This window comes from Daphnia magna, linkage group LG8 (genome assembly GCF_020631705.1).
Source record: "Daphnia magna isolate NIES linkage group LG8, ASM2063170v1.1, whole genome shotgun sequence".
Lineage (NCBI taxonomy): Eukaryota > Metazoa > Arthropoda > Branchiopoda > Diplostraca > Daphniidae > Daphnia > Daphnia magna.
Genome location: NC_059189.1, coordinates 1185035 through 1212837, shown reverse-complemented (window position 1 = coordinate 1212837; position 27803 = coordinate 1185035). Strand labels below are relative to the sequence as shown.

The window sequence follows — 27803 nt, the reverse complement described above, 5'->3', positions numbered from 1 at the left end:
ATGTGAATTCTACACGGGATGTTCATCACTAAAACAGAAACAAGTTAAAAATGGCTCGTTTCAAACAGTTTCGCAGCTCAAAAAACAAAACAAAAAGCAAAGGTAAACATGAAAGAAAAGAAAAATTGAAAGATGCGTGTTTAATGGCTATGAAAGTGATTCGACGCGGGGAGTCGAGGTTCCTTTTTCTTATAGCTTCTTTTGTTTTGATTCCATTTTCTTTTTTTGTTTCGTGGGTTTTCTATTGTTTGCCGTTTTTTCGGAAGATTGCCCACCCCCGTCTCAAGAAATTTAGTATGTAGCCGGTCAAGCTCATCGGGGGGTTTGCGCAATTACTTGTTCGCCTTTTTGCTTCTGTATTGTCTTGTTTTTGTTTTTTATTACACTCTGTTCTTTCGATACATTTTCATTCGGGTTTTTAAAAAAAGAATGACTACCGAAACGATCCGCCTTACGAAAGCCGACAATCATAACTGAATCATTTTCAAGCCGCTTTTTCCCCCTACCAAAAAGAATAAGATATTGTGCAAAACGTTGCGGTTTAATCACCGGACAAAAGTGATCGAAGAATAGGCAAGAGACGCTTACCTTATTGTTCTCATGAACCGTTATTTTTCCGAATTATCCAGCTGGCTTTAGCGGACTACTGTTGGCTTTGCAGGTTGTCCGGTAATCATCGACTTTGTATTGGACCGAGTAGATTATTGCTCCTTTTTTGTCCAAGACAATGTGACGGTGGAGGAGGCTGCTCCTGGCAAAACTGTACAAAAGAAGATAACAGTCAGAATGGCATAGACATTAAATTGGCTTGCAAACTGGACTTGTCCAACTGTCTGCGCTATGATTGTATTGCAGTTTGGTTGCGTGTTTCTTTGCAAAATAGCTGGTTTGCTTATTTGTCTTGTCTGATATTTTTCTAGTGGAAAGAGAGAAAACAAGAGACCTGATGGAGCCAGACAGGTTGCCTCCCCTTTTTTGTGCCAATCTTCCAGCTATGCTGTTTTTTTTTTTCTACGTTGCATCCACCCGGACCCTGGAGCGTATGCGCAGCCAATTTAGCAATTAAATGTCAAAGAGAAGGAAGAACGAACGAGCCATGGTTTTCTTCCCCGTCTTCTCTCATAACAGGTTACACATAATGGTCTTTGACAAACTGCAGGTTCGTGTTCAGTCTATTTGCAATTCAACAATGTAAAGTGAAAACGGATAATCTTGAACTCGAGATCTCTATCATCAACTTAAAATCGTTTTTCTTGTGGCATAAAAGATGGGGAGAAATATGATCAGGATGGCCCTCCAATTGCAAGTAGGGGAAATGTTGACGGACACAAGGAACGTGTGCCCTACTGTGCTATTCGAATGGAACCAGTAGAAGTAAGAAAAAAGCAGCTTGTTCTCATCTTGCAGCTTATTTTGTTCACGACCCCACTCCTGTGGTCCTCTTGATCTTGTAATAACGATGCATTGTTGAATTCTATGGTTTACAGCCCCCAATAACGCATCTCCAATCGAACTTGCTAAATGGGTCTCCTCTTGTATTATGCGACTGTGACAAACAAAGTTTCCACTCCACTTATGGCTGCGCATTTATCGCATTAAAGGCAAACTCTTCTCGTTTTATGGCTCACGTTGTGTCTTGTTTCCATTTATACAGTCTAAGCAGATAATTAGAATTGGAAAAGAGAAAGTGAATTTCAAAAAGATAAGACTCGGATAATTTTGTGCTTAGACGACGGTCGAATTGAATGAAAACAGTTTCTCTTTTCGCTTTTCTTCTGAACCTTTAATCAAGAAAATGCTAAAGTAAAGAAGAAAACAGATAAAACTATCGTCGATTGTTTACCTTTCAAGATGACTTTGGGTCAAAGGTCTTTTACGTAAGGGTATGAATTATGTCTTTAAACCCCTATGCGTGATTAGGCGTTCCATTGGGATTTACGTTTTTTAAACACACAGGTAGATAAAAACACGAAAGAGAGAATCACTAGAGGTTGCGGGTGAGACTATTAAGCATCTTCGTCAGCAATGTGTTAAAGCAAGGCTGCAGCATCAGCAGCTGAAGGAGCGAACCGGAACCGGCAAGTGTGGGAAAGCCAAACATACGCGTTTAATTTCAGCTAAAACGAGAACATATCTTTACGGGCAACCCTCCTCTTATATTTTTCTACCTTTTTTATAGGCAAGGGTTGCGTGCAGCTTATGTCTTATGGCAACCATCGAACGTTGCGGGGGAGTTGAGGTGTGAAAGAGGTCAGCTGTTTATTTACCTGAGATACGTAGCACTCTCAAAAAGCTTCCAATCTATGCCGGGCATGGCCAATGTTTAAACATTGAACAGAATCCAATCTCGCACATGTGATTTTTCATCGACGTAGCAACACCTTCCCACGGTACTCGTCGAACGGTTTCATGTCGAAGTATGATGAGAATCACTTAAGTCCAACACTTTTCAAAATATGATCAAGGAAGAGGTCAAAATGGGATTCAAATCATCACTCATAGATCTCTGAAATTCCCAACGTAACACACACCACTTTTGTCTTAACAGTTACATCGCCACCAAGTATCACAAGTGCAAAAATAATAGCACCACAACACAATCAGTTTGGAACATGATTTGCCACGTCTGATAAAACACGTTGCGTTGATTCTGGACAGTAATAACAGCACATCCTTTTCTCGAGGCATAGTCCACTTAATCCTTCATTTAATCAACAGCCAATAGCAGAAATTTTGCTTTTTAAAATGGAATCATTGCAGCACGAGTTTGAGGTAATTTACGCACTGGCAATCGACTGACACGTCTGCCCCGCACGCGCCGCTCTCAAACTCAAAGTCCGAAATAAAACTGACACTGATGTAACACAGAGAGATTGAAAACAAGGATCTGTCGGTGATTGTTCTGCCTTTTTCTTCTTAATTTTTTTTTTTGTTCATAGCTTTCGAGTGGGTTTCAATCGTTTAGCCAAATATGAACTGCGGGTGGTTGGACCTATTCCCTTTTTCTGTATTGGCATTTGACGAGAAGGTAAGGATTTTTTTTGATTTTGTTTCTACCTCTCGCTCTCTTTTTTTAGTAATGGCTGACGATTTTGTTTCTTTTTTTCCCCCTTGTGTACCTTTCCTCTCGTCTTTGCCTGTCTATAGTGAAAAGTAATTATCCTAACACCGGCATTTTTGCCTTTGTTCATGCCTCTCTTTTTTCTTTTCTTACTTTCGGCATTTGATTTTTCTTACCCTCCCTTACTTACGTCATTCTTCTTTTTTACACCCATGTTATTAATGACTGACCTTTTTAAAGAGTTCAACTTTTCTATCCAGTATTGATCAAACGAAAAGATCGAACGAGAGAGTTTTGAACATGATAACACTTTCCAATTGATTTATATTCTATTCCAACGTCGGAAACGATTTTCCTGAACAACTATCTTTCTGGGAGGAAGGCGGAAGCATCAAGCAAATCGGGATGGATCTATCTCCGCCTCCGCAAGATATATTCAGCCCATCTATTTAAGACGCTGAATAGTCACGTAACATCATCAGTTTTGTTAAAATCTTTCCATCTCGAAAGGACGAACAAGGTGTTAAATCCACTCCCATCTAGGATACACCTCTGATGCTGTTTAGTGTTGATCTACGTAACTTGTCTTGCGGAGGTGTTAAGTAGACCGCCCAAAAAATAGCCAAAGAAAACGAAAAAGAAAGTCATCGAAAGGGCTGAAGAGAACGAAGCCGACAAGAAAGAAAACAGTTTTTTTTTTTTTTAATCTGGTGGATCCCTTTAACTGGTTCTAACTAATTGACTAACTGAGTTCGGAGTGGGAAGAGGAAAGGGCTGATCTATTCGGACGACTATGAGGAGAAGAGGAGAAAGCAATTTGCATGCAAGCTAAACTGGACAAAAAGAAACACCGTTCATCCAGCCAGCGGTGGTTCGGACTGGATTGGGCGTTGAGGCGGAGTCGTCCGGATTGCGTTCTTTACTTTTTCTTACTTTACAGAGAAAAAAAAGGCAATCGGTGATAATGCCGACTGCAGTGTTGCATCGTATTAGCGCCGATTCGTTGCAATAAGGCACTTCATGGGTATCTCCTCGAAGCAAATGAAATCCCCTTCTCCGAGACTCTATTACATTAGATTCTTTTTGATTCAGTTCCATCCTTTTATTCTTTTTCAATACATTAGGCGGGATCTTTCTGTGTCTTCGGGGCTGCTAAGGAGGAATCGAAACAAAGAGAGGCGGATAGATCTCCGCCTGGTGTTAGATCACACCATCGCAGCTCATTAAAAATTCTTCTATATGCAAAAGGAGCTCATTATCATCAAGAGATCAGGAAGCAGAGGAGGTTTGTTACGAACAACAACCCTCTCTTGAATCGTAGCGATGCGGAAGGCCTTATCACGCAGTCCCACCTCCTCTCCTCCCATTTCATCCGAATTCGAATTTTTCATTTTACTTCAATAACAACTTACGTATTTCCAAAATAATCGATCCTTATCAACGTAGCATTTAATTGTTAATATAGGAACGCTTACTTTAAATAGATTCCTTTCTTCGCATTCGGGAGCAACTCCGCTATGTAAACGTAAATGCCACGCAGAAAAAGCGCACAAACCCCGTGGTTGGTTGTTACGCAATTGAGTCAGGTGTTAAGTAACGTAGTAAATTATTTGTCTTCATTGCGTTAGGCCATTAACATGAAAAAAGAAAGAAGGGGATTCCCAGTATCCCGGCACGAGTGGCTAGTCACGATGCCGCCGTCGCCGCGTCTGTCTGATGGGCCTCGTCATTATCTGATTGCGACAAGACAAGGTCGCCCGCCTACCTTGAAAATTTCTTCACTCCTTAAGAAAACAATCCTTTCTCGGTAAAAATGATTAGGTAACAAGAAAAGAAAACAACAGAAAAATAATAAGAACACGAACGGGACCGACAGAGAGAAGAAAAGGAAACAATTGTCGGTCGTTTTCGTTTTCTCGACTAATAATTTGGAGGCAGAGACCACACACCGACGATGGCGACGATTATTTGTGCGTGTGTATAGTCTGTCTACCGATACCGTCTACTACTGTGCCCGTCTTCCCACAAACGAAACGAGTGTGAAAGTTTACCCGCGCACGTCAAAGGCCTTCTTCTAGGCTGTCAGCCACAATTTTTTAATTTTTTAAAAACGGACAATGTGAAAATGAAGAAGGTTCGACTCATCATTGAGCCTAAAAAAAGAGAAGAGAGTGGTGATGAGAGGTATGCCTCATTTGGATATGACAACCATCGAAACTGGATGGTCCTATGGTCGCCATTGACTGCCGGGCAAAAGAGAATCAGGCCTTTTTCTTCCCCTTGTTTTGTTCTATTGACCTTTCACCTGTTGATTACATGGAAAAGTGAAGACACACTGACGAAAAAGAGAAGAAAAAAAAATCGACAGACAAGTCGCTAAAGGACTGGCGCCATGGTGAGCAGCCTCCTACCCCCTCGCGCCCTCCTACACTCGACCCAATCATTCCTGTACGGACGGTGGTGGTATAGTCCTCCGAACGCAAACTTCAAAAGACTTTGAGGAAAGATGGGAGGGTTCTTTCGTCCCATCACGAATGAGACGCGATGACAATTGAAGAGTCGGCAAAACCCAAATGAGTGACTAGCAAACTTGCGACAAGTCGGTGCGACTGTGCCAAAATACAAAGTCAAATTGCGCACTGAACCACAAAACAGGTCAACAAATGCCGTGAAAAAAAAGAAGGCAAGAGCAAATCAAAAACTCACCTTGAGATCGTCTCGAAAAAAAGAACTTCTGCCAAGTTAACAAGCAGACAAACAGCCGTTTACGCGCAATCTATCGACGGTGTTGCATAACAACGTGGAAAAGCACGAGCCCCAAAAAGCTCCGAGTGCCAGCGACACCAGGACATCGATTACATTTCCAGACTATAATGTCGAGTTCCTAGTAAAAATCTCCAGCGTGCGCACAGTGGGTGTCTTAACGCAAGAGACATTTGGTGTAAGGAAAAACAGGTTGCACGTGCAACTCGATCGGGGTTTACCTGTCCATGTAATTCATCCATTTTTCGGCCTTTTATACATTCCGACAAGTTCTTAAACACAAATCGAGTTGTTCGAAATACAGGCAACTGCTGTTTCATTTCAATTCGAAATATCAAAAGAAGTGGCATTTTAGGTCTACCCTCTCATTTGGGAATGTCATTGAATCCGACTGAAAACGTTGGTGCGATTATTGGCTGCACGCCGTATTCTCCGCTGATGATGCGGAAGTCCATCGCTGCTCTGCGGGTGTGTTGTAAGTGAGCGCAATAATTGGTACGCACCTGTAAGGGTTTGATTAGATTCACAGAAGTAGGTGGAAATGTAAAGTTTAAAAAATGTGAATCGGCAGGGGGTGTGGGGGTCTAATCCCGATGGTGCAGACGTGTAGCGACAACAGCGCGCGCTGCCGTGTTAAAGACAATCGCTGTAATTAGGCGTCGTTTAAAAACCAACGATTTCTTTTCAACGCCGGTTCACTTGGGTTTCTCATTTCATTTCCCCCCTATTTTTTTTGTCTTGAAATGGATTTCCCCGTTTATTAAATGATCACACTTTCCCTCTCTGCTGTTCTGCTGTGATCGTCTTTTGTTCCAACCGTTCGGGCTAAATACGCGCACAGAAAAATATGCGATTAAAGGAAAGAAAACAGTGCAAAAACGAGCAAAACATTAGGATTATGTCGCGTGACATTTGGCAAAAGGATTACAAACAGCACAGGTGAAATACGATACGCTCATTTATGCGGGCCAACATGCACTGTCACTCGTTGTGTTTGCAGAAACAAAACACAAGAAGACGAGATGGACGGACAAGGAAGTAAACAAAATGGATTGTGTTCTTCAGGTGTTTGGTGTCGGCATTCACACGGGGTCAGTGAGATTACATCGACAAATACAAACACGCGCCGCTTATGTTGTCACAGTTGCCATACAGAAAAATCTCACGGAAAAGGATAAAAAGCTGTTTCCTAACGCGTCGTTTTCGACATTAGCCGACAACATCTGATCAATGAGGATGACATTTTAAAACCACAGAAATAAAAACAGGCGGTATTTGTTTTTGTTTTTTTCCCTTTACAACATACCAATCATATTTTCGGGTAGATTATCACACCGCTGGCTATAAAAGAATAAACGTGAGGACGTAACGGTAATCACACTCCATGACGCATGAGTTTGTGTGATCTCCGTGTCGTTGATTTGGTGACCTTGCTTCTATTCTAACAAAAGGAGGTAAACAACAAAAAAAAGAACGGCAACAATAATGTCGGCAGTTAGGACACTGAATTATTGGGTGCGGACGCAGCGGTTTGCCTACAGGTGAATCAGCTGTTGATTGCAGGTTGACACCTTTTTTTCCTTTGTTACATGATGTGTTAGAATAGAAAGAAAGGGGGACGTTGTTGACTTAAACCGCAACGTTTTAAATTTTAAATAATTAAAATACAAGTGAAGATTTTGATGAAATTTAAATCTCAACGATTCAAAATATTTAAGAACAATTTTAAATGGATCATGGCTACATTTTTTATTTTTTAGCTATTCAATAAATAGCAAGCGGGGTGTTCAACAATCAGCAATAGAAATAACCACCTGCACGTTAGAAAAGAATAAACAGGTGTAAAGGGAACAACAAGTAGATAGGTAGCCATGTAATGCCGGATAGTCCTGAATCCTATTTGCGCATTCATTCAGTTTGTAATACAATAGAATCATCCAGCCGTTTCGCGCTTTCATCACACAAAAAAAAAGATCACAAAACTTTCTTTTTTTTTCTCTTGTCCGTGTGTGAACAAATGTTGGGCCGATGCTCCGGAACTGAGTCAGGTAAATACAACAACAACAACATCAAGTGCGTAACGCCGTTTTTTCTTCTCCGTAAAAGCATTTGGCAGTCGCCGCTTTTTTTTTTTTATACCGTCGATTGTTTGTGGGCGGCGGCTGCTGATGATGCAGCACACAAGAAGGAAAAAAAAAGGGAATATCAGAACAATAGAAATCGAGAAAAAAAAAACAAGGGGCCTTGTATTTATACAAGGAAATCATCATAATAACGGCCATTGCTCAAGACATTTTTATATGGCCCGTCACTTGTTTTCTTTTTCTTCTTTCTGTTCGCCGCTGCTTTGTTTGGCCTGAATTTCGCCCTAGCTACTGTGTCTACGTAATCATCTATTGCGCATGGATATGAAGTATAAAAAAAAAACTCCTGGGTCAATAAACTTATCAGTAAACAGGTAGAAACAAAAGAAATAATAAGACAGAACGGGATCCACTAAAGACAAGAGTCAAGTGTTGGACAGACCCCGTTATTTCTCGAATTTGAATAACACATCGACGTCTCCCGTGTTTTATTATCAAGCGACACTTTGGGGAGCGTCGTATGAAGGGAAAAGTTCAGTAGGTCAATTGGCTTGATACAGTTTGTAAAAAAAAATAAACAAACATCTGTCGCAAACGTGAGCGGTTGTTGACACAGGTATAACGGACCACCCGTGAACGCGTGTGTCGACACCACAAACGCAGCGGTTGGATTTATTTTAGAAAAAAGACCATAACATGAGGTAGGATTCAAAAGAAATATCAACAAGTACTTGAAGTATGAAAGATCAAAACATTTTATGCTAGAAAAAATCCAAAAGGATCTTGTTTGTTTTGACACGCAGATGAAAACGGAAAAAAGCAAAGACACGTCGAAAACCACACAAAAGGTTATTTTTTTCTTTGCTGCCTGCCAATTGATTTCTTGTTGATCCCCTCTTTGACAATAACGAGGGTTTTACAGGTAGGCAAAAATCGCCACTTCACATAGTCCTCCTTCATGCAGTTTCTAACGTTTTTCTTTTTTAGAGGGACCATCTTAACCGAAAAAAAAATGAATGAAGTCCATTGAATAAACATCAAAACTCACTTGGTTTTCAGCGTCGATGTAATACTCGTTGTTTGTGTTCCAGGATAGAAGAGGGGATGTTTGTTACCAGCTGCACATCCACCAGCCCGTCAACTTACACGAAGCTTTTCGATGAGACTAAGTTGACGGGAATCGTCGAGCATCACGTTGTTCCTAAGTGGGTAGTGTCACTAGTGAAGATTCTTAATGGTCCCTGCATACTTTAAGAGTCTATACAAATATTTTGAGAAAAAATGTTAAGTGAACATTCCTTTACAACGTCCGATGAAGGATGTAATGCACTTGATTCAAGAGGTACGTAGTATGACGTAACCAAGTATGAAAACACAATTTTAGTGCAACTGCACCTAAACGATCCTCGCTAAAGTCTTTTGTGACTCGCAAAAACGTCGGGGGTTCCACGGACATGACACGAAAACGGGAACAAGTTGACAGCAAGGTGACACGTAAACGACTGTATCGATCATGACAAAGAGGGTAATAAGGGAAAGATAGAGGGAAGGGTGATCATTCCGACGAAGCCTCGTCTGTCATAAGAGAAAAGGAATTTTGCGTAATTTTATGCTTTGGGCAGACGTTCTGACGGCACGCCAGGAATTGTCTGGAGACAGTTAAAGTGCGGCGATGCACGCGTGCTAACGTCGTGCAAGACGATGGTCCATCTAGCCTTGTGTTATCTAATCATTTGCGATGCGATAAAAAAACAGAAAAACAAAGAGAAATTTGCTACAAAATTCCATGTTGAGTTTGATACGCTTTGCTATGTGTATACTGTCGAACTCACAGAGTGCCTCCTCTTTTTTTTACTCTCTGATTAACCGGATAAATGTCTTTATGTTCATGAATTCACTCCTTTCGACAGCCCTTTTCTTTTACCCAATGCCGGCAAATAGAATGGCCAAGTCCTTTTTTTCTCTTTCTTTGGCGATTTACACTAAAAACAACGATTTGAATATACGAAAGAGCCATTATCTCCTTTTTATTTCTGTTTGTTTCTTTTATTTTTTGGTTAGTGTGTGGTTCGTCCCTCCTGAAGTGCTGAAACTCGGCATTATCTCCGTTTTTCTCTTTCACTGTCTCGTTGGCTGTCCATTCCGGCGGTACAACTTAATGACGAAGGGACCACCTCCGCAGTGAAGAGAAGCAGCGCTTGGTGAATAACCGCAAGCGCCAGTAATAATACATTCAAATTGGTGTGTTTATTCTATGAATCTATGAGGTAACTTTAGACACGGATCCAGTACATCAACGTGTCTCCACGCAAAAATTAAAAATTTTTTTTTTGTTAGCAAATGTATCTCTTAATAGTTTTCGAGCAAAAAAGATGAAATTGAATAAGTCTTTTTTCGGCTTTCAAACACAAATCTATTTTTCTTCAAAGAACGTTCAGCAATCAGGCACACGGACGGTCAATAAGGTATACGGTGTACGTCATAATGTTGCGTAGACAAGCAAACACATAAATAGAAAGGCATATACGTTGTGAGCAATCAATTCATTAGTTGGAAATACAACTCCAAAAGGCACAGGGAACCCAACGAGACATTTTTCTCATTTGTTTTCGAAAAAGTCAAACAGCAGCAAAAGAGTATTCAAGTTGTTCGTGAATGAGTTATTAAGCTTCTTTAAATTTTTTTTGTTTCTTTTCAATTTTTTTTTTATTGTAAATTTTGTGCAACTATCTTCGCCAGAAAACATTTAGATAAATGCGAAACAAGGTAAGAAGCAGATGAGGTGAACAACCTTCAATTACGAATGCGGTTCACATCGAGACCCAATGGATGCAACGATGAGGAGAGGTAAGGACAGGCAACTATTCAAAAGATGAAGATGTTGAAAGATGGCCTAGCTCGAAAGAGAGAGAGAAAAAGAGTTATACACTTGAGGCAACAGACAATAAATGGCGTCGTCGGCGTCAGAAACAGCGGCCGACCGGGCACCATCAACGAAACAGAGACTAGATTTATGTGTATGCAATAACAACAGTTGAAAATGTCATGGTGAAAAGCCATGAATTTCTTTTTCGATATGTTCACCGAGCTTCTTATCCTGAATCGCTTGCCATTCAGAGGCGAATGTACGGCACGATCTCAAGTCTTAATTTACTATTTATGCTAAACACTCTGACATTTGAAGGGGAGGCATACAATGAATGATGAGGTACTTTACGTCTTCTTTTACTGTGATGAACTGGAATTAGTTTTCAACCCGTCTTCAGAGTTTCAACCGATGAATTCGGAATGGCAACAAGTGCAGCAATAATCGTTTCAACAAAACCTTTAGTGCAACTTTACTGAAGCAGTTCACATAATGCGGTGATGTAACTTTGCGCCATTTGAAGCGTTTCGTATTTGGAGAGTTGTCTGTCGTTACCGAGAGCGGGCACGACGTCACGAAGCCGGTCGAAGGCGCTGTTCAGGTTGTTCATCCGTCTGCGTTCACGAGCGTTGGCGGCCAATCGACGTTTCTTCATCACCTGCGGTGCCACTTCCTTCAGCGAACGTTTCTGACCGTTGGATGCGCTGCTCGTGCTGCGCGGCAAAGTCGACTCGGAATCAGAGCCGCTTTGGTTGCTCGACGGGTTTCGATATTCGCCCATGGCTGGATGGACGGAAGAAGGAGCCGGGCTAATTGGTGAATTCACCATGTGAGGAAGGTGGCTGTTTAATGGCGACCCCGGAGAACTGGGTGTGGGTAGACCGACGGACAGGTAACAGCGTTCAGGATCTTCTTTGACGCTGACCCGCAGGTCATAGTAGTTACCGGATGAGTTATTGCTGGCCGGCGGCTGGACGAAATATTGCAATCGCTGACGGAGTTCCTCTTCGGACGATGCAGCTGATGCTGGTGAAACGGCGTGACGCTGGTTGGGCGATGGTAACGGACTCTCACCCAAGTGTCCGCCGTACGTTGGATGCCCACCACCCATATGATGGCCGTGGTGGTCACTGCTTTCCGAAGACATTGGGCTTGGAGTGTTGTAACCGTCGGATGCGGCGTCGTAGCAGCTACTGTTCGGCTGGCGGAAGGAGCTGACCGGTGGCAGCGCAGTGATGCACTTGTTGTCGTTCAAGTAGGCCGACAATTCGTCGTCGCGTTTGCCTGTCTTGCTGACTGTGGCCAAAAAGCGCTTCCTGTTGCAATCCTGGAACATCTCTGTGTCACTGAATTTCCAAAGTCAACAGACTTTTTTGATACACTTCCAAGAGTAGCGAGGCAAGAGGCAAAAGTCGATGTTTGAAATGAGAGGGAGCGAGCGAGAAGGAATTGAAGTGTGCACGGGAGCAAACCACAAGCTGATCTGACTTTCAACCAGCTCGAACCCTCACCTTTATAGCTCTACCATTCCTCCTCTTCCCATCCAGTAGGTAAGGGGGTGTACCTTCTATCTTCTGCATTATCCACCCTCCCCCAACTTTTCGTTTTTTTACCTGAGAATGGACCCCGTGTGTCTGCATTATATATTTCTTCTTTGCGATGCGCCTCGGAGGTAGAGCAATTAGACTGTCCTACAGCATAAGCCTCCCATTCTTTTTTCTTCTATTTTTCCTCCTATAGCTTTGTACAGTATAGTTACTTCGGTCACAGAGCACATGGAACACCGTAGGAGCAAAAAATGGAAGTCGTAAGTTATTTTCGTTCCTTTTTTATTATTACTTTTTATTTTCTTTGAACCGGCATCCACGCCAACCTTTTCTATTGGCACCCGCCAGAGGACAGAACAGACTCCAGTAACACGGACTGATTCAAACTGTTATCGTTGGCCTGTTAGAAAACCCCGAATCAAAGCAAGAAAGAAGCAGTTGAAACTACTTGATTGAAAAGAACTTTGTCGATCAATGCAGTTTGGGTGTGAACTACCAGAAACCAACATTCAAATCGGCTTTGCTTTAAGACATGAATCCAAAAAAAAAAACGATTAACGTCCAATTGCTTTGATTCATTGAGTTTGCGAGGTGAAAGAGGAAACGATCTAGAAATGAGTTTTTCGATGGCTTTCTTCACGACGAAGGATGTCCTTAGGCAACCATCCAAAATGAGTTATGTTCATCGTTGAGAGCAAGAAGTATCCTTGTATATCTCGTAAAGTAGTAGGAACGGTCTGAAATTATGGCGGCCAAAATTGTTCTCCTTCAATGGCTCCTCGATCTGCTGTATAATTTCTTATCATCTAACGAAGTCTAGCGCGTTATCGCCTCTCTTTTCCGAGTTGATGATGAGCTCACGTGTGAAACGATCGCCTTCTTTAAACAAACAACAACAACAGAATAAAAGGCAGAAAAAAGTTAGGGTTGCTTTGTTTTAAATTTAAAGCAAAAGAGGGCATTTAAAATGTTTTCCAAAAAAAAAATATAATTTTGGTTTCTTTTTATCGTTTCGCTGATCAGCATACTACTATTTCGTGCTGGAGGGTTTTTTCCATCCATCTTCGACCATCATCTTCACGGGGGGTTTCAACAGAGGGCATTACTAGTCGATAGGAATTTCCATACAGAATGACGACATCGTAGCTGAAATGCGAAGCAGTGACAGTTGGTTATTTGTCGAGGTGAAAGATCAAAAGAGAGAGAGAGAGAAAAAAAAAAAGATGTGGTCCTTTGATTATACAACAACACTCATTACGATCACCATCGGTGTAAATCACTTATCGATGGGACCCCATCAGGCCGGAGTAGTGAATGATGCCGTGTTAGCGAAAAAGCGAGATTTCTTAGGCTTGTGTCAAGATGGCGATAAAAAAAGAGTGGGTCAAAGTCATTTCGCTGGAATGTTTCCCTCTTTTCAAAACAGAGGCTATATTAAACGTCTGTGTGAGTTATTGAATGGGGCACTCATTCAAGTCCTTTTACACAGTTCCTTCTTTTCTTTGCTGTTGATGCCATCATGACGGGACGAAGAAGTGTCTTGTCTGCCATTCAATAGATCCCTCTGTTCGTCAACGACACAAACGCTTTTCTAAACGAAATTCTCAATCCACTCCAAGAACCAGTCAGCCATCTCAAACTGTTTTCTTTTAAAATTAGTAAATTGCGTCAGGTTTCTTGTGGGGATGTACAGCAAAAAAACAAGTGCGTTTAAAACCCGAACCGAAAACAAGCCCGACATAAAAATTTTTTCCCCACAAACAACTTAAATAAAAGTTTAAAAAAAAATGATTTAGATTGGGAATTGAACGAGGATCACGAAAAACGCTTTTGTTTTTCAATGAGACTTTAAGTTTTTGAGTTATTTAAATTCAAAGTGGGTACGTGGCATGAAAAGCAAAGGCAACATCCTAGTGTTTGGTGTGAAATACGTAAAACCCATACACAAATACAGCTGTGCTCTTACCTATAACAAAACAAAAAACTATTGAAAGGTGAATAATGAACAGACAGGGGAGAAAATCGATTTAGTTTAAGGGTCAAGCGAGAAACGAACACGTCAGTAAGCTGACGAGTGATCCCCATGTTAATAAGAGCAGGGGGTTCTATCAAAACTTTGAATAGACGGAAATAGTTTTTCCATCATCTTCTGTTTCAATTGCCCATCAGTCGTATATAACGACATCAAAGGAATTCCCTTTCTTTCTGTCATCGTATGTGCTTTCGTTTTGTAATCTGGGGGGTTGTGTCAGCACAGTACTTTTAACTGCAAAGGCTCATCGTTAAACATACCTTCTACGTTGGTGGTGAGTTGCCTTCAGCTGTAAGAGTGACATAAGGATGCAAATTATGGGAACGCACAGCAATTTCATTTGCCTTCGTATGGAACACTGTCACAAAAGAGGGGTACTCTAAATTGAATAACGATGATTTGTTTTGGTTTCTTTCAACGATCTCGTATAACAAATAGTCCTGTAACAATATGGGCTGAAAAGCAAAAGTAAATAGCGAGTCTATGAAATCGTATTCTCTATGAGACTGTGCGGTGCGCTTGTTGTTGGCGCAATTGCTCTGAATGGTCGTTTATGTCTTTAGCTTTCGTCTCTTGTCCATTAACTTTACCTGAAAAAGAACGACAATGACTCAATTGGCATGTCTAGCATATTTTTTTCCTCCACACAAATAATGGGGTTCTCTTTCAGCCAAACGATGGGTCGTGTGCGGTTAAAAAGACATTCGAGTCGTTTGCATCTCTTTGTTTTCTATAGAACTTTGGCTGGCAAATTTTAAGAAAATCTCTCCAATCTATCGGCAATCATTTTGCGGAAGAGCGCAGCGTAAACGATTCCTTCCAGATCTTACAACGAGGACGTTAGCAATGGTCAGTTCTCTGCAATTACCTGTTCAATTACTGGCTAACCAAAATTTTTATAATAAGTAAAAAGAAACGCAACTGAAAAGGGTATAAACGTGTCACGTCGTTTGGTAACCCGAAACTTGTTTCACTATACGTTCTCTTTTTTCTTTCTGTCTTTGGCGGATCTCTTGTGGGTTGTAAACTGCTTCGCTAGGGTCTGTACAAGATTACAAGACCAGCAGTTCCTGTCCGTGCAGCTGAAATATAAAAAAAAAAAAAAAAGCAACGACAAGAAAGTGATTCGGAGCGCGTCATCGGCATCCGGTCCAGACGTCCAGTCTTCTGGACATGAATGAAGCCTTTTTACTCTGCATCGTATAGCAAAGAAACAATAGAAATGTAGAAAAGCTCCAGTTCAAAATAAATGAGGTTGTTGGACGTATAGGAGTTTGTTGACGTCAAACAGCAGATAGGCCTAGCAAGACTCGCATGATCTGTCAAAAACAAAACAAACTTTTAAAAAAAAATGTCACTTTCTCCCTTTTCTAGACGTTAGTGAAAGTTTCCCTTCGTCATCTGGCGATCATTTACAATGTGCTGTGCGTTGTTTGTTTTGTTATACCTGACGACCGGCCGCAAATACGTATAGCGCACACAAGCTATCATTTGTCGCAAGGCCTACCGTCTGCTCTTGTCGTGACATCTTCAATCGTCTACAACAATTTCCTCTTTGACCCGCCTCCTTTCACATGAATTCAAGCAAATCCCCACATGTAGGCCTTTTTTTTTTGTTGGGACTGAAATTAACCATCACCCGTTGCGTGTCTTCATAACAGAGGAATAGCAACATTGCGTCATGATTTTTTCCTAAAACTTGGCTCTCTTTTTTTTTTTTTTAAATTCTTTTTTCGAGAGATTTATTGACAATGAAAGGAAACTGGACTGCGGAATTTTAGCTCTAATGTCCCCCCGCTGTAGACAAATTTGAAGCAATGCGGACGAATTGCCAAAGCGTTCCAAACTCTTGTTACTGGGAAACTCCATTGCGGTTGTTCAAATTAAAAGCGGTGGCGGCAAAGACTTCAACGCACAGGTGAAGGCGACTCCCTGTTAAGCTGTGAATACCCCCCTGCGTTGGTAGAAATAAAAGGGGGGTTCCAATCGTATTATTTTTGTTTTTCTTTTATTCCTTAATTCTATAGCTCTGTGCGATTAAGCCTTTCCTGCGAAAAAAATAAGGGCACCTCACAGAGAATCGTCATAAAAAGCCTTTGACTGTGATGCGCACTGCCCTCACTTTACCCAACACCGTATAGAGCTAATCACGGGTATTTATGCCTATTCCATCAAGAGCGAAAGGCATTATGGCAAAGAATAATAAGAAGGTCCAAACTCGGAAACTGACTTCCTGTTAAAAAAAAAAAAAACTCCGTTTCTACGGTCATAACATGCGATAGTTTGAACGTTGAATTGTTTCTAATTATCAACTACGTCCGTTATAGTTGCGTCTTTTAAAGTTTAAATTGATCCAACTGTCCTGCATTTTTGTCCGGTGAGCTTTCAGGAGGGTGAGAAAGGGTTGCTTCTTATTCTTCACATAAACCTAATCTTTACCCTAACATCCACTTGTTTGAATCACTGATTTTCCCGACGCAAGAAAAGAACCGAAACTGATTGAAACAAACTAGCAATTTTCTGACGGGGCTCATGGACAGTCGGGACCATATTCCACTGGGTGCCACCTCAGCAGCGCAACCCTGTGATTAAAATCAGTCAGACCGCTTTTGTTATTCAAAACAGTTCAAAAGGATGCCACTTAGACTACAATCCATTCTCATTGTTTTCAATTGTTCTCTGATTTCTTTCAAATTGCTAACGTCCAGCGAATGAATCCAATGAATTGCAATCACCAGCCGCATCGATTAAGTTAAATTGATCGTCCGGAAACAAAGCACGTTATTGCGCAAGTTCAGCGTGGTTTGAAATATAAACAAGAAAGAAGCAAATACAAAACAAGGGAAAATTACTTTGGTTTTCTCATTAAATTCACTCAGCAGTTCCGGTTTGCGTAAAAACGATAGCCAAGCTGTCTGGGTTGTGATTCCTTGTTTTGGTCTCTTTCTGAGTGCATTTTTTTTTTTCGGGGGAAAACCTTCGTCTCCCATGGTGTCTATATAGCCGGTCGCTATAAATGTTAGAACGAAATGAGATGATGGCAAATTAAAGGCTATTACACGTGTAAAAGACTTGTTGAGACTTAAAACGAAGCTCAACAAGTCGTAATTTCAACAGTTTATAGGGCGAATGAATCAGATTTCAAAGTACATGACTGTCACGTGAAGTCAGCAGCAGCTTCCTCTTTTCGTACCGCCACAAAGAGACCTCCCCAGGTGAACGCATAATCATCGTCTAATAATCTAATAAGATGACTTACATTGTACACTTTCATATATTTACCTGTGGGAAAAAACAAGTGCTGAATCTTTTTACGACGTGTAGAGCCAACTAGTCAGCAACTTTTGTTTTTTAAATTGTTAAGTCGTTAAAAAGAAAGAACCGTTTTCACCAAAAAATGAATAGGCATCTAATGGATTTTTATGAACAACCGAGTGGATCGCCATTTTGTCCCTGTGGTTATGTGGGGCTCTCTGCAACCTAACTCGGTCAAAATTTATCACCTTTCCTTTCTTTTTAATAGCTGGATGTGGGGAGGGGGTCACAATTGGCGGAATACTCCCCTCAACGGACAAAACATGGGCAACAAGTCTTTCGTTTGACTTGTTGATTCACACGCAGCCGATCAAGTCGCTTATAACGACCCAAAACATACTTGGTCATTTTTGCTATTTTCGTCCTGTTTTCCCATGGATTATTGCCATTGCCCGAGAAAACTCTAGAAAACCACGGGGGACGGTTTAATGCTTAACTCCCTTATTAACTTTGTAAGCCATTAAATTTGTAATAAGATTTCCCCTGGAAAAAGAATAGGTAAAGGCTCTATCCCCGTTCACGTTGAAGTAAATAATCGCTGAAATGCAATAAGAAAATATATAGGCAAAAGAAGAAAAACAAGTTGGCTCGATCAAAATCAAACTATGAATGGCCTGGAAGCAAAAGTCTGTGGGAAACTAGGGTCGGTTCATTCAATATCTTTGTCAGTACAAGATCTACCGTAAGTTTTGTTCTTTTTTTTTTTTCGAATTAGAACGCGGCAGGTAGTCCCGGAACATTCCCCCCTTCGATAGGAACAACAAAAGCGGATAGTTGCGTGCTGCTTCTTCTGAATCGCCGATAGGGTTTTAAAATAGATGAATCGGACAGGTGAATGGAACAATTCCACCTCAATCGCTCTTCCTATATACAGAAAGGTGTGTATTTTATTGTTTCTTGATTTTTACGGTGGCTCTTTTCTCTATCGCTACCACCTATGCGGTAGTCGGAAAGTTGTTATTATTACGAGCCCTACCAGTCGGAAACTCAACGTCAATATATCCTCGAGTTGTTGCTTTCTGTTAATCACAGGAGGGCGTGTCCGGACAACTGGATTGATGGACTGTATAGGATTTACGATATTTGTGGCCATCTTTCTGTTAAAATATTTTTTTGTTGTTCTCCAGGTGCCGCCGATTGCTACCGCTATCTGAAATTAAAGTTTCTGCTTAGTTTTTTTGAAAACCACTTAACTATACTTACTATTCTAACTATTGCGTTCTGAAAAGACACATCGATGCGATAGATTCGATTGCAAGAGTCGGTGGCGAATAGGGTCGATTGATGGACACTGATCGGTCAAATGATAAAGAAACAATGGCAAGTGGTTTTGACTCCATAAAGTATTCAGTTCATTGCTGCATCAACATCAGCTGGAACAGAATAATGGGAGACAAGCAAAAAAAAAAAAAAGGGTCAAAATCTGAGAGACATCTACCTTTTTTTTAAGTCAAAGGATTGTTTTCTTGGGATCTGTCGTCGTCGACATAGCGGGGGTCCCAAATAGTAGGTCCAAAAATATATTTAGAGGAGACTACATTTTTAAAAAAAGATACAACTAGCCGATAGGTGAAATTGAAAGAGTTGGTAGCTAAGACATGGGATATGTGCATCTTGAAAGGCATCCCGGACGACTGTGACTATCGTCCCTATCAGTGACAGTCAATCCAGCAATAAATCAGTCAACTGGACTTCCCCAAACTGGCTTCTTCCTGCCCCTAATAACGAAACGCTTACGCATTCAACCGTACTGAGCAGCCGAGAAACAAAAAGGTGGTTCGATGAGACTTAATAGTGGGCCCGTGTTGAATGCCCAGCATGACTTCCATTTAACACTCTGGAAAAGAAAGGGACAGAAAGAAAACGATAAAAGTATGCAAAACTTTTGCTAGCCAGTTGATGAACAGAAGGCCCTTCAGTGCAACAATCAGTTGCATCTGTTTTAACTAAATTAGACAAGAAATCAATGGCTACTTGTTTCCTGATGTTTGATCGGAATTCCGGAAGAGATGGGTCGTTAATGCTCTCGGAGGAGGAAACGGAAGGCCGATAAAAAGGGGTTGACCTGCATCACCACCAGCGGTGATGGATAATATATTCATTGAATAACGGAGAAAAGAAAAAGAAGATAGGGCATATGGTGAATGGATATCACAAGATAACCGTGAAGGTCTGACAAAACGCGAAGAAACTGCAACGTTTTTCGTTGAGGTGATGACACTTGATCCTGCTCCCAATTTCCCTGCAAGTTCCTCCGTGTTTACGGACTACTGGGGTGTAGACAACAACGAAATTTATTCAAAAAATACGAAGCCATAGATCCACACGTGCCCATTAGAAATTGAAACCGTTTTTCGATTGGTCATCCGGTCGATATTGTGGTGACCTGAACCTGCCGGAAGTTTACGTTGCGGTGAGTTGTTAGGCAACTATACATTTTTTTTTCAAAACTTAAAAGAAAGTGTAAAACCTGAGTAATAAAAAATAGCGTTTGACCAGCTTTTCATCAAGAAGAATCATTGGGAAAATGATAGAGTAAGCAAACTGTTTCAGTTCCACATGTGCCAGTAGCAGTGTGGACATTTAGAAGAAAAGAAATGTGAGATGCAATCTTCGGACACTATAATAGTAGACATCAAAATATTTAGAAAGCAAAATGGTAGAAAAGAGAGAAACTGGATAAATCAGGGAATGGACAGCGAACGTATAGACGACTCAAAACCCACACGATGTCCTATGTGAAGGTTTGGGTCAACTCGACAGGCAAATTACATGCGCCCCCTTTTCATTCCGCCTTGTTTTACCCTGTCCAATTTTTTCTTCAAGAAAAACAAAAGTTTAATTTGCTTTAATGGGGCCAAGAACGTTTGATTAGTTAAAGTGTTCCTATTCAAGAGATATATCAAACTGTCCAAAACTTGGGATAACAAGAACTCGGGATTTGGGGAATAAATTAAAATGAATTCATGGAATTGAGTTGCTTAAAAAATATTTATTTTCTTCTAGCAGCTACCGGATTAACTATAGAATCGAATTTATAGCTGGCCTGTTACCACGTATGTGTAAGGAACAGCGGCGCCTCGTCTTGACGTCTTGAATAATAAAAAGGATGAAGGGGAACGTCAAAGAAGATAATAAAACTGGGATTTCTCGTTGAACGAATAGTCGAACATGCGACGGGCAAGATGGAGAAGTTTATAAAAGATGTTGAGGCATTGGACAAGGATAACGAAACAAGAGAAGAGGGACTTCACCTTCAACAATTCTTTTGTTTTGTTTTAGAAGGCGGCATGGCAGGTAAATTAGAGGAATCAATTAAAAGACAGCGTGAAAAATGCGTCCTATCATAGGGTCGGTATTCAAATTCAGACATGCTTTAGGGCACAGACGTCAGCAGTATAAAACAAAAAGATGAAAAATAAAGGAGAAGCTGTATAAACAGGTGATTTTTCTTTCTACTCGGTAGCGATGCCTGTTAGCAGGCATTGAATAGGCATCTAACCACAGTGGATTGACCCTCTAACAATTGTTTGATATGCCGCCATAAACTCATCAAAGATGACCCTACCTGTGCACTTCCTGTCCTAACGTTACGAGGGGGTTTCACTGATCACGTTTCGTACCTTCTTGACTTATAACTGGAAAACTAGTCACGATTGAGTATCAATAAAATGGCAATAGTATTCTATTCCAAGCAGAAATGAATATCAGGAAAAAAAATAAGGAAAAACGAAGAGAATAATGAAATCAAATAAGACTGTAGGGAAGCATCAAGATATAAAAGTCCTTCAAGAAAATTGGATTGTTACGTCACAACCGATGTTGAACCTGCAGCGCGCTGATTTGTTTTTATGTGACGTACTTGATCCATGTGAACTTGCGGTAATCAGAGGACACACAATCATCACATAGGACTAGAGAGTCGGTGTCTTTGACGATTGATTGTCTATGGCAATGACGAGGGAAGAGTCTCATAGGGTGGTCGGTGAAATCCAAAAGAAGGAATTGTTTGATTACTCTTTTGACATCCTTTTGATGACTTGGGGCGCAGTGTATAGTCAGAAAAATGAGAGACGTCAATTTTATTATCAAGGGCGATCCTACCGTCTATCACATTCAACTCCCATTTTTCTCCAGTCTTCCTCGAATTGCTGCCAAGTTTTGATTCCCATGCAGAGCAATCCAATGAGACTTTTCAATCAGATATTCATAACGAAATTCAATGTGAACTCATCATAACAACGAAAATCAAAGGAATAGAATACCAAAACAATCAAAAATGAATCTAAAAAATTTCATTAGCGCAGTACGAAAGACAAAGTTGGGATAAAGTTTAAACAAAACGAGCCGTTAAGGTAAAAATGCAAATAGGGGGGCTGCGCTTAGATCGGGAAAATGAGACTCCAGGTCTTACAAAACTGCCAGAGTATTAGGAAATACTCATACGTCATCCCTGGCTTTAAAAAAAAATGTTATGTTCGAGTATGCGCAAACCTCTCATTAAGTATTAAACGTTTCGACTGGGAGGCTGACCCGATCAGAAACCCAAAGGGCAGGTGGGGGAGGATGTGAGGATTTCGGTTAGACTCTGTTTCCTGTCACTGCGAGGTTATAAAAATCGAGAGCTTATTCCTCATGTTTGCGTCAATTCGTTCAAAGTGGAGGCGTTTTGTTTTACCTCCCAAGAACATCAGCGATTCACCGTCGACCACTGAGGGAGCATTTCATGTCTGCCAATCAAAGCTTAACAGAGATCTATTACAAAAATTCTAGTGGGAGTTGTCTGTCTTGGGCAGAGAAACAAATCGAGAGGAATGCATAAGAATTAAAGGAGGCTGACCCAGGGATAAACGTTTAGTAATTACAATGTTACATGTTGTTAAAGCTATTGAGCAAAAGATCTCTTACTTCATATTTCATTAAGCATTGAATTGTGGGGGGCGGGTAGTGATTGCACAAGTGATGTCAGAACCGAACGATGCTGCATAATCAATAATCAGGCCCACTAGTTTGATAGAGCGATCGAAAACTGACTCGTTGCTTTGACGAACGAAAAGAATCAAAAGCGATTGATCATGTGAAATCAAATACGAGCGCAAAGAAGCAAATAAAAACATTTAAAAACAAGAAAACTGGGGGAGAACGTATGAAGCTATCGTGTATCGGTTGATTGCAGATAACTGGTGTACCACTGTACCTGAAATGGCTTCAACTTTAAAAAAAACAAAAAACATGCACGGACCGTTCTGAGGATAACCGCCAAACGGTTATTGGCGGCACCACAACGCACGCAAACAAGAGTGTAAAATGGTTTTACAAAACGCTGAAAGATTGTTATCTCAACAATGGCCGCCATCTCTAAATCGACCTTCGTTCTTCCTTGTAAGCAAAAAACAGCGCAAGGATATCCTTATTCAGGAAAAATGTGTTTACGTCATCAGCTGACCAGTTTTCGTCTCGTTTGAAAATTAACGGAGCCCAATCGATCAAAAGGAAGAGGAAATTCACAGCTGCTAGGAGAATATTCACCTTTCTTAGATAAAATCGACATCGTTTCGTTTTTGGGAGATTTAAAAAACACACCCCTCAATTTCAATGCAAATCATCTTACCTTGCCGGAAGTGCCGGCTGGAAAATATGCTCCCATTGTACTGAGGCAGGCTGTGCGATCCCAATTAACAACCGGTCAACTGGCACTTTCATTCTCTTGTCCACCATCGTCACTCCAACATAAGGTCCGTCGAAAATCAAAATGGTGGTCAAGTGTCACTGTCCAACGGTCTGCTTTCAAAAGAAAGTGATTAGCCAGGGGAGTAGAGCAGCATGAAACGGTAAACAATGTTACACTGACCGATGACAACGCTGTTACAGTAGCCAAGTAATCACATCAAACACATGTTGACAGCAATAAAGTTTGGAAAATTTTAGATAGCGAAAGTGACATACGACAACATGGGAGGTGGACCAAGGGGATACGTAATTTTAGCCACTGAAGTAGGGGGTACTTTTTAATGAAAAATTCTCCCCTTTGTTGTTTAGAATTGCCTTTTTTTTTTCATTCAGTAACACTGAAATTTGTTTCTTTAGTTCTAGCACTGCAACGTCCAGTGTTTCATTGATCGTTGGGTCCCCTGAATGCAGCGAGAAAACCAGCGGCTTCAACACATTCTCGACTGCATCAAGGATCATTAGGTAAAGGTTGCCAGACCACAAAATTGCATGGAGTTAAATAGATCCCAAACAAAATTGTTTTGACCACACAACTCAAGTACAGAGAAATGTTCCTTTCGAGGTAAAACGTCATCACATGGGGGAAAAGGAGGTAGAAAGAACAAAAAAACAAAAAATTAGAGGTCATAAAGTAAAATGAACCAAAAATTCAGGCATGGAGGGGTGGGCGTGGGTATACATTTTTGTGCAGACAAAAAGAAAATCGTGGCAAAATGTGTCCAATTGGTGTTTGACTCGGCGGGCGACCTGCTTTATTCTTTGTTTGGAGTTGATAGGATTGCACAGTGGGATACTTCCATGTGGACAACAAAACACAAACTTACGTCACAGAACGTCCAATCTAAAAAAGAGAGAAAGCCAATAAGTACGTCTAGTGCTAGACAATGATTAGAAGCAATATACAAACAAGGTTCGGTAAGAAGGATAACAAAAAGAGGGGCCAGCACATTATTACGTGTGGGTCTTGTTCGTGTTTCACGGGGATAAACAATAGGAGGTGCAAGCCACCAAGAACAAGAGGATCCCTGGAATGAGTTAACCGTCTCTATGGTCAATGGCCATATAATGAAGCCTAGACTAACGAGTATACTCGACAGCAATATTAGAGCAAAGCCAAGAGTAGCTCATTTTTTATTTGTTTCTTTCTTTTTTTTTTTCGGCAGCTTTTGTCCAGTACTGGACCAACCTCCACAGACTTGTTATTAAAATGGGTTCAGCCTTATAATTTTTATCACCTCCTAATTAGAGGTGGAAAGGCCCTCAGGAGCTTTTAGTTTCGAATTCTGCAGCTTCCGCTTGGCGCCGAGCACACGCTCACCGCACACGAAGTGCGTTTTCACGCGTCTACGACGGAAGTAATAGGAAAAATCGTTTCTAATTATAGAAAGGAGAATATAACAAAATTACAAAGTAGCACGCGTTGAACTTAAATGAAGTTCAATTCCGTTTTCAGCCAAATGTTCTGATAATCGACTAGGATGAATTTAAGAAAATAACGGTGGGAAAGTCATCACCTTATGATTTCGATTTTTCCTCAATTTTGCTACTGGAGAAGGTCTGGACAACAGGTGGTAATAATCCGTCATAGCCGAATGATGTTGAAGGATTTCTAGCGTTGCGCATAGCTTTTGTTTACGTTTGGAGCTATGGACAGATTGAGTGGAAACAGTGTCCCCGCTGTGTAAATTCTATTTGTTTAAGTTTCGGGATTCGGTAGCCTCTCAGCGGGGATCACGTACGTTCCTTTTCTTTGGCCCATGAATAAAAATCGAGCTAAACAAACAAGAGGCTAAAAACAATATTCTCCGCGGGAGGTTTGACTGGAATTCTCCATTGGTTCCATCGAACGGTCACAATGAAAAGTTGAAAGATTCTGAATGACAAGCGAAAACAATTGCAATCGGTAAAAAAAAAAAAGTGTAGGGATCAATGAAATGTGCATTCCTGGAAAGTTTTGCATAATTAATAAGGCAAAATACTTGGCACGTCGGAATGGCTTCCATCTTCTTCCTCCAAGTGAAATGGAAACTGACGTTACAAACAGAAATCAAATGGTCAGTTTCAAGGGATAGTATATAAGAAACCTTCTCCAATATTTCCTTTCCACACTTTCTTTCCGTCCCACACGTCCAGCTGAGAATATTGATGGGATCCTCTTGTCTTCACCAGATAGTGACAGAAACGTGACGAATGAGATCCAATGCAAACAAGAGGCTCAGTCATTGATCACTTGATCAGACGGTTGACCGTGGATCCCCTTGGAGTGGTCAACCAATTGCGTATAGATCTTCAGTGTTCTTGTTGAACTCAATTGGATTAGGATATCGAGTCTGAAGATATTTTGCAAAACAAAATGAATTATGAATAAGATAAAGACCAGGGGGTGAGGTTCGTTTTTGGCAAGACGGAGTGTATCCCACCTACGGTTTCTATGAATGCAAAAAGACGGATACATCCTGTAACCGGTAGGTGGTACAGCAAACCTGCATACGTTGCAATCAATTTCGAGTGAGTTGTAGAACGTTTCACAAATTGTTCCAGATGGCTGCGTACAGCAATCGATTGGAATCACTTCTGGCTCTTGCAGCAATTGTAAAAGTAAGAGCGAAACTTGTATTATTGTTTTAGTAGAACTGAAATAAAGTATGAAAATAAATTTGTTCAGCTTTTTATCTCGTCATTTTACATACACACATCAGACTCCCATGATGTTTAAGTCATTGTGGCTTCCAGCAAGAGTTCCATGAATCCAACAGGTGATCATTTTGAAATACATTTCCAATATACAGGTGTTTCTTCTCACCCTTTTCGGACAAGTCTATACCGCGTCTTATGCAATAAAACCGGGAACTATATGAGAACATGCTGTTTATTCCTCGAACGCTACGTGTCGTCTTTAATTTATTTTCATATTCACCTGAGTCGGCAGGGTGGTCGGCAATAAATTTCCCCTCCCCGTTATTGCCGCGTTGCTGTGACAGCCTGGCAGGCGACACACGCGTTACCAATGGCTCACAGAGACCGACGTCCCCCCCCGTTAAACCTCCTCTATTCTCAACCCTTGTTATCTGTGAATGCTTTATGCCACCAATTGTTATGTTGCACTGAAAGAAAGAAATGTTCCTTGACGGTCGAATCGACGTCTTACAAAAGCGCAACGATTGTAATTGAGCCCCATCTTATTGTCTTTTTATGGCCAACTTTAATCGAATTTCGTCTGCATTTTTACTACAATCCTTCTTCAGAATAACGTCAAGGTCAAAAATAAAATTGCAGTAAATAAACAAATGAATTCAGTCGGCGCCCTTTAGAAATCCTGAACGCATAGCAAATTTTCTCAAAGAAAATAAAATAAAATAATAGCAAATAAGAGGATGGTCTAACGAAAGAACAGAGCAGCTTTTTTGTACAGACTCCCGAGTCGAATGGGGGAACAATGCGGATGAAAAGAAAAGCCCATTGAGATCTAAGCAAACCACAAAATACGGAAAGAGAAAGAACCGGCTGTAATTTCAGTGACCATCTTCTGTGTTCTGAACTAAACACATCCACAATTATAACCTTTTTTTTTTTTGCCCTATTTTATAAGTTTTCGTTGTTTGCGCGTTTAGAAATAACTCAACGGTCTGTTGGGGTTCATTTTCGACCTTTACCACATTTAGCCTGGAAGCTAAGAACTGTAACGGAGCAAATCAAACAATGCGAGGAGGAAGGGGCACTTGTAGCCGACCTTTACTTGTACACAATAGCAATTTTATTTTATTTTAATAAAAGAAAAACATACCGAAATACAGGAACTCTTTCCCAAGTTCACGAACAATTTTTCGACTTTGAAACGAAAAAAAATGGCCAACTGAAGTAGGTTAAATAAACTTACGACTGTTCCCAGTATCCTCTATGCAAGAACTGACCATTTGTGTACCCTGCCCTAACACGTTGCCCAGCAGAGAATTGCGCAATAAGGTTCACATGCCGCCACACTTTGCCTTGCGTTATAATCCCAAACAAGGAAAGGGAAGAGAAAGGAACCGAAAAAAAAAAAAGGAAAGGAGAGCTTTTTTAAAAAGAAGACAAATACAAGGAAAATTTGATCTATATTGAAAGACACGTCATATTTTGTAATGCAATTTTCTTTTACTTGTCTGGACTTTTTTCAACGGCACAATCTTGTAGCTAAAAAAAAAAACAGGAATACAAACTGAAAGTGTCAAGTTATTACGCATTAAATAGAACATTATGACATGACTCTGTTGGAGATCTCAATCTCGTTTGGAATTTATCTAGTTTTTATGCGGTTCTAAAATCTTTTGTTTACACACCTCGTCAAGTCGTTAAGAGAATTTTATTTTCAAACTAATAGATCCTTTTATTCAGGGAAACGCGCAATAATCGAAAAGAGGTTGAG

At 40.7% G+C, this 27803-nt stretch overlaps 1 protein-coding gene across 4 annotated transcripts; it reads right to left on the bottom strand.

Annotated features, from left to right (window-relative positions):
- Nucleotides 1-332: 332 nt before the first annotated feature.
- Nucleotides 333-27288, bottom strand: LOC116929874 (musculin-like). Of its 4 annotated transcripts, XR_006650986.1 has the most exons (8): nucleotides 26316-27288; nucleotides 25819-26248; nucleotides 24634-25728; nucleotides 23520-24239; nucleotides 23280-23449; nucleotides 8957-9166; nucleotides 589-760; nucleotides 333-502 (listed from the first exon to the last, which is right to left on the bottom strand). XR_006650986.1 is itself a non-coding variant. In XM_045178574.1 (6 exons), the coding sequence occupies exon 6, from the start codon at nucleotides 12108-12110 to the stop codon at nucleotides 11247-11249; it is 864 nt and encodes a 287-aa protein (XP_045034509.1). In that variant the 5' UTR covers nucleotides 12111-13200; nucleotides 23280-23449; nucleotides 23520-24239; nucleotides 24634-25728; nucleotides 25819-26248; nucleotides 26316-27288; the 3' UTR covers nucleotides 10287-11246. The 4 variants fall into 4 exon arrangements, 2 of the variants coding, with proteins under 2 accessions (XP_045034509.1, XP_045034510.1); XR_006650985.1 differs by lacking the exons at nucleotides 333-502; nucleotides 589-760 and adding an exon at nucleotides 8455-8904; XM_045178574.1 differs by lacking the exons at nucleotides 333-502; nucleotides 589-760; nucleotides 8957-9166 and adding an exon at nucleotides 10287-13200.
- Between the last annotated feature and the right edge of the window lie 515 nt (nucleotides 27289-27803).

Bases quoted from the DNA above. Each gene is read 5' to 3' on its own strand.
- LOC116929874 (XM_045178574.1), bottom strand. From the start codon at position 12,110: ATGTTCCAGGATTGCAACAGGAAGCGCTTTTTGGCCACAGTCAGCAAG.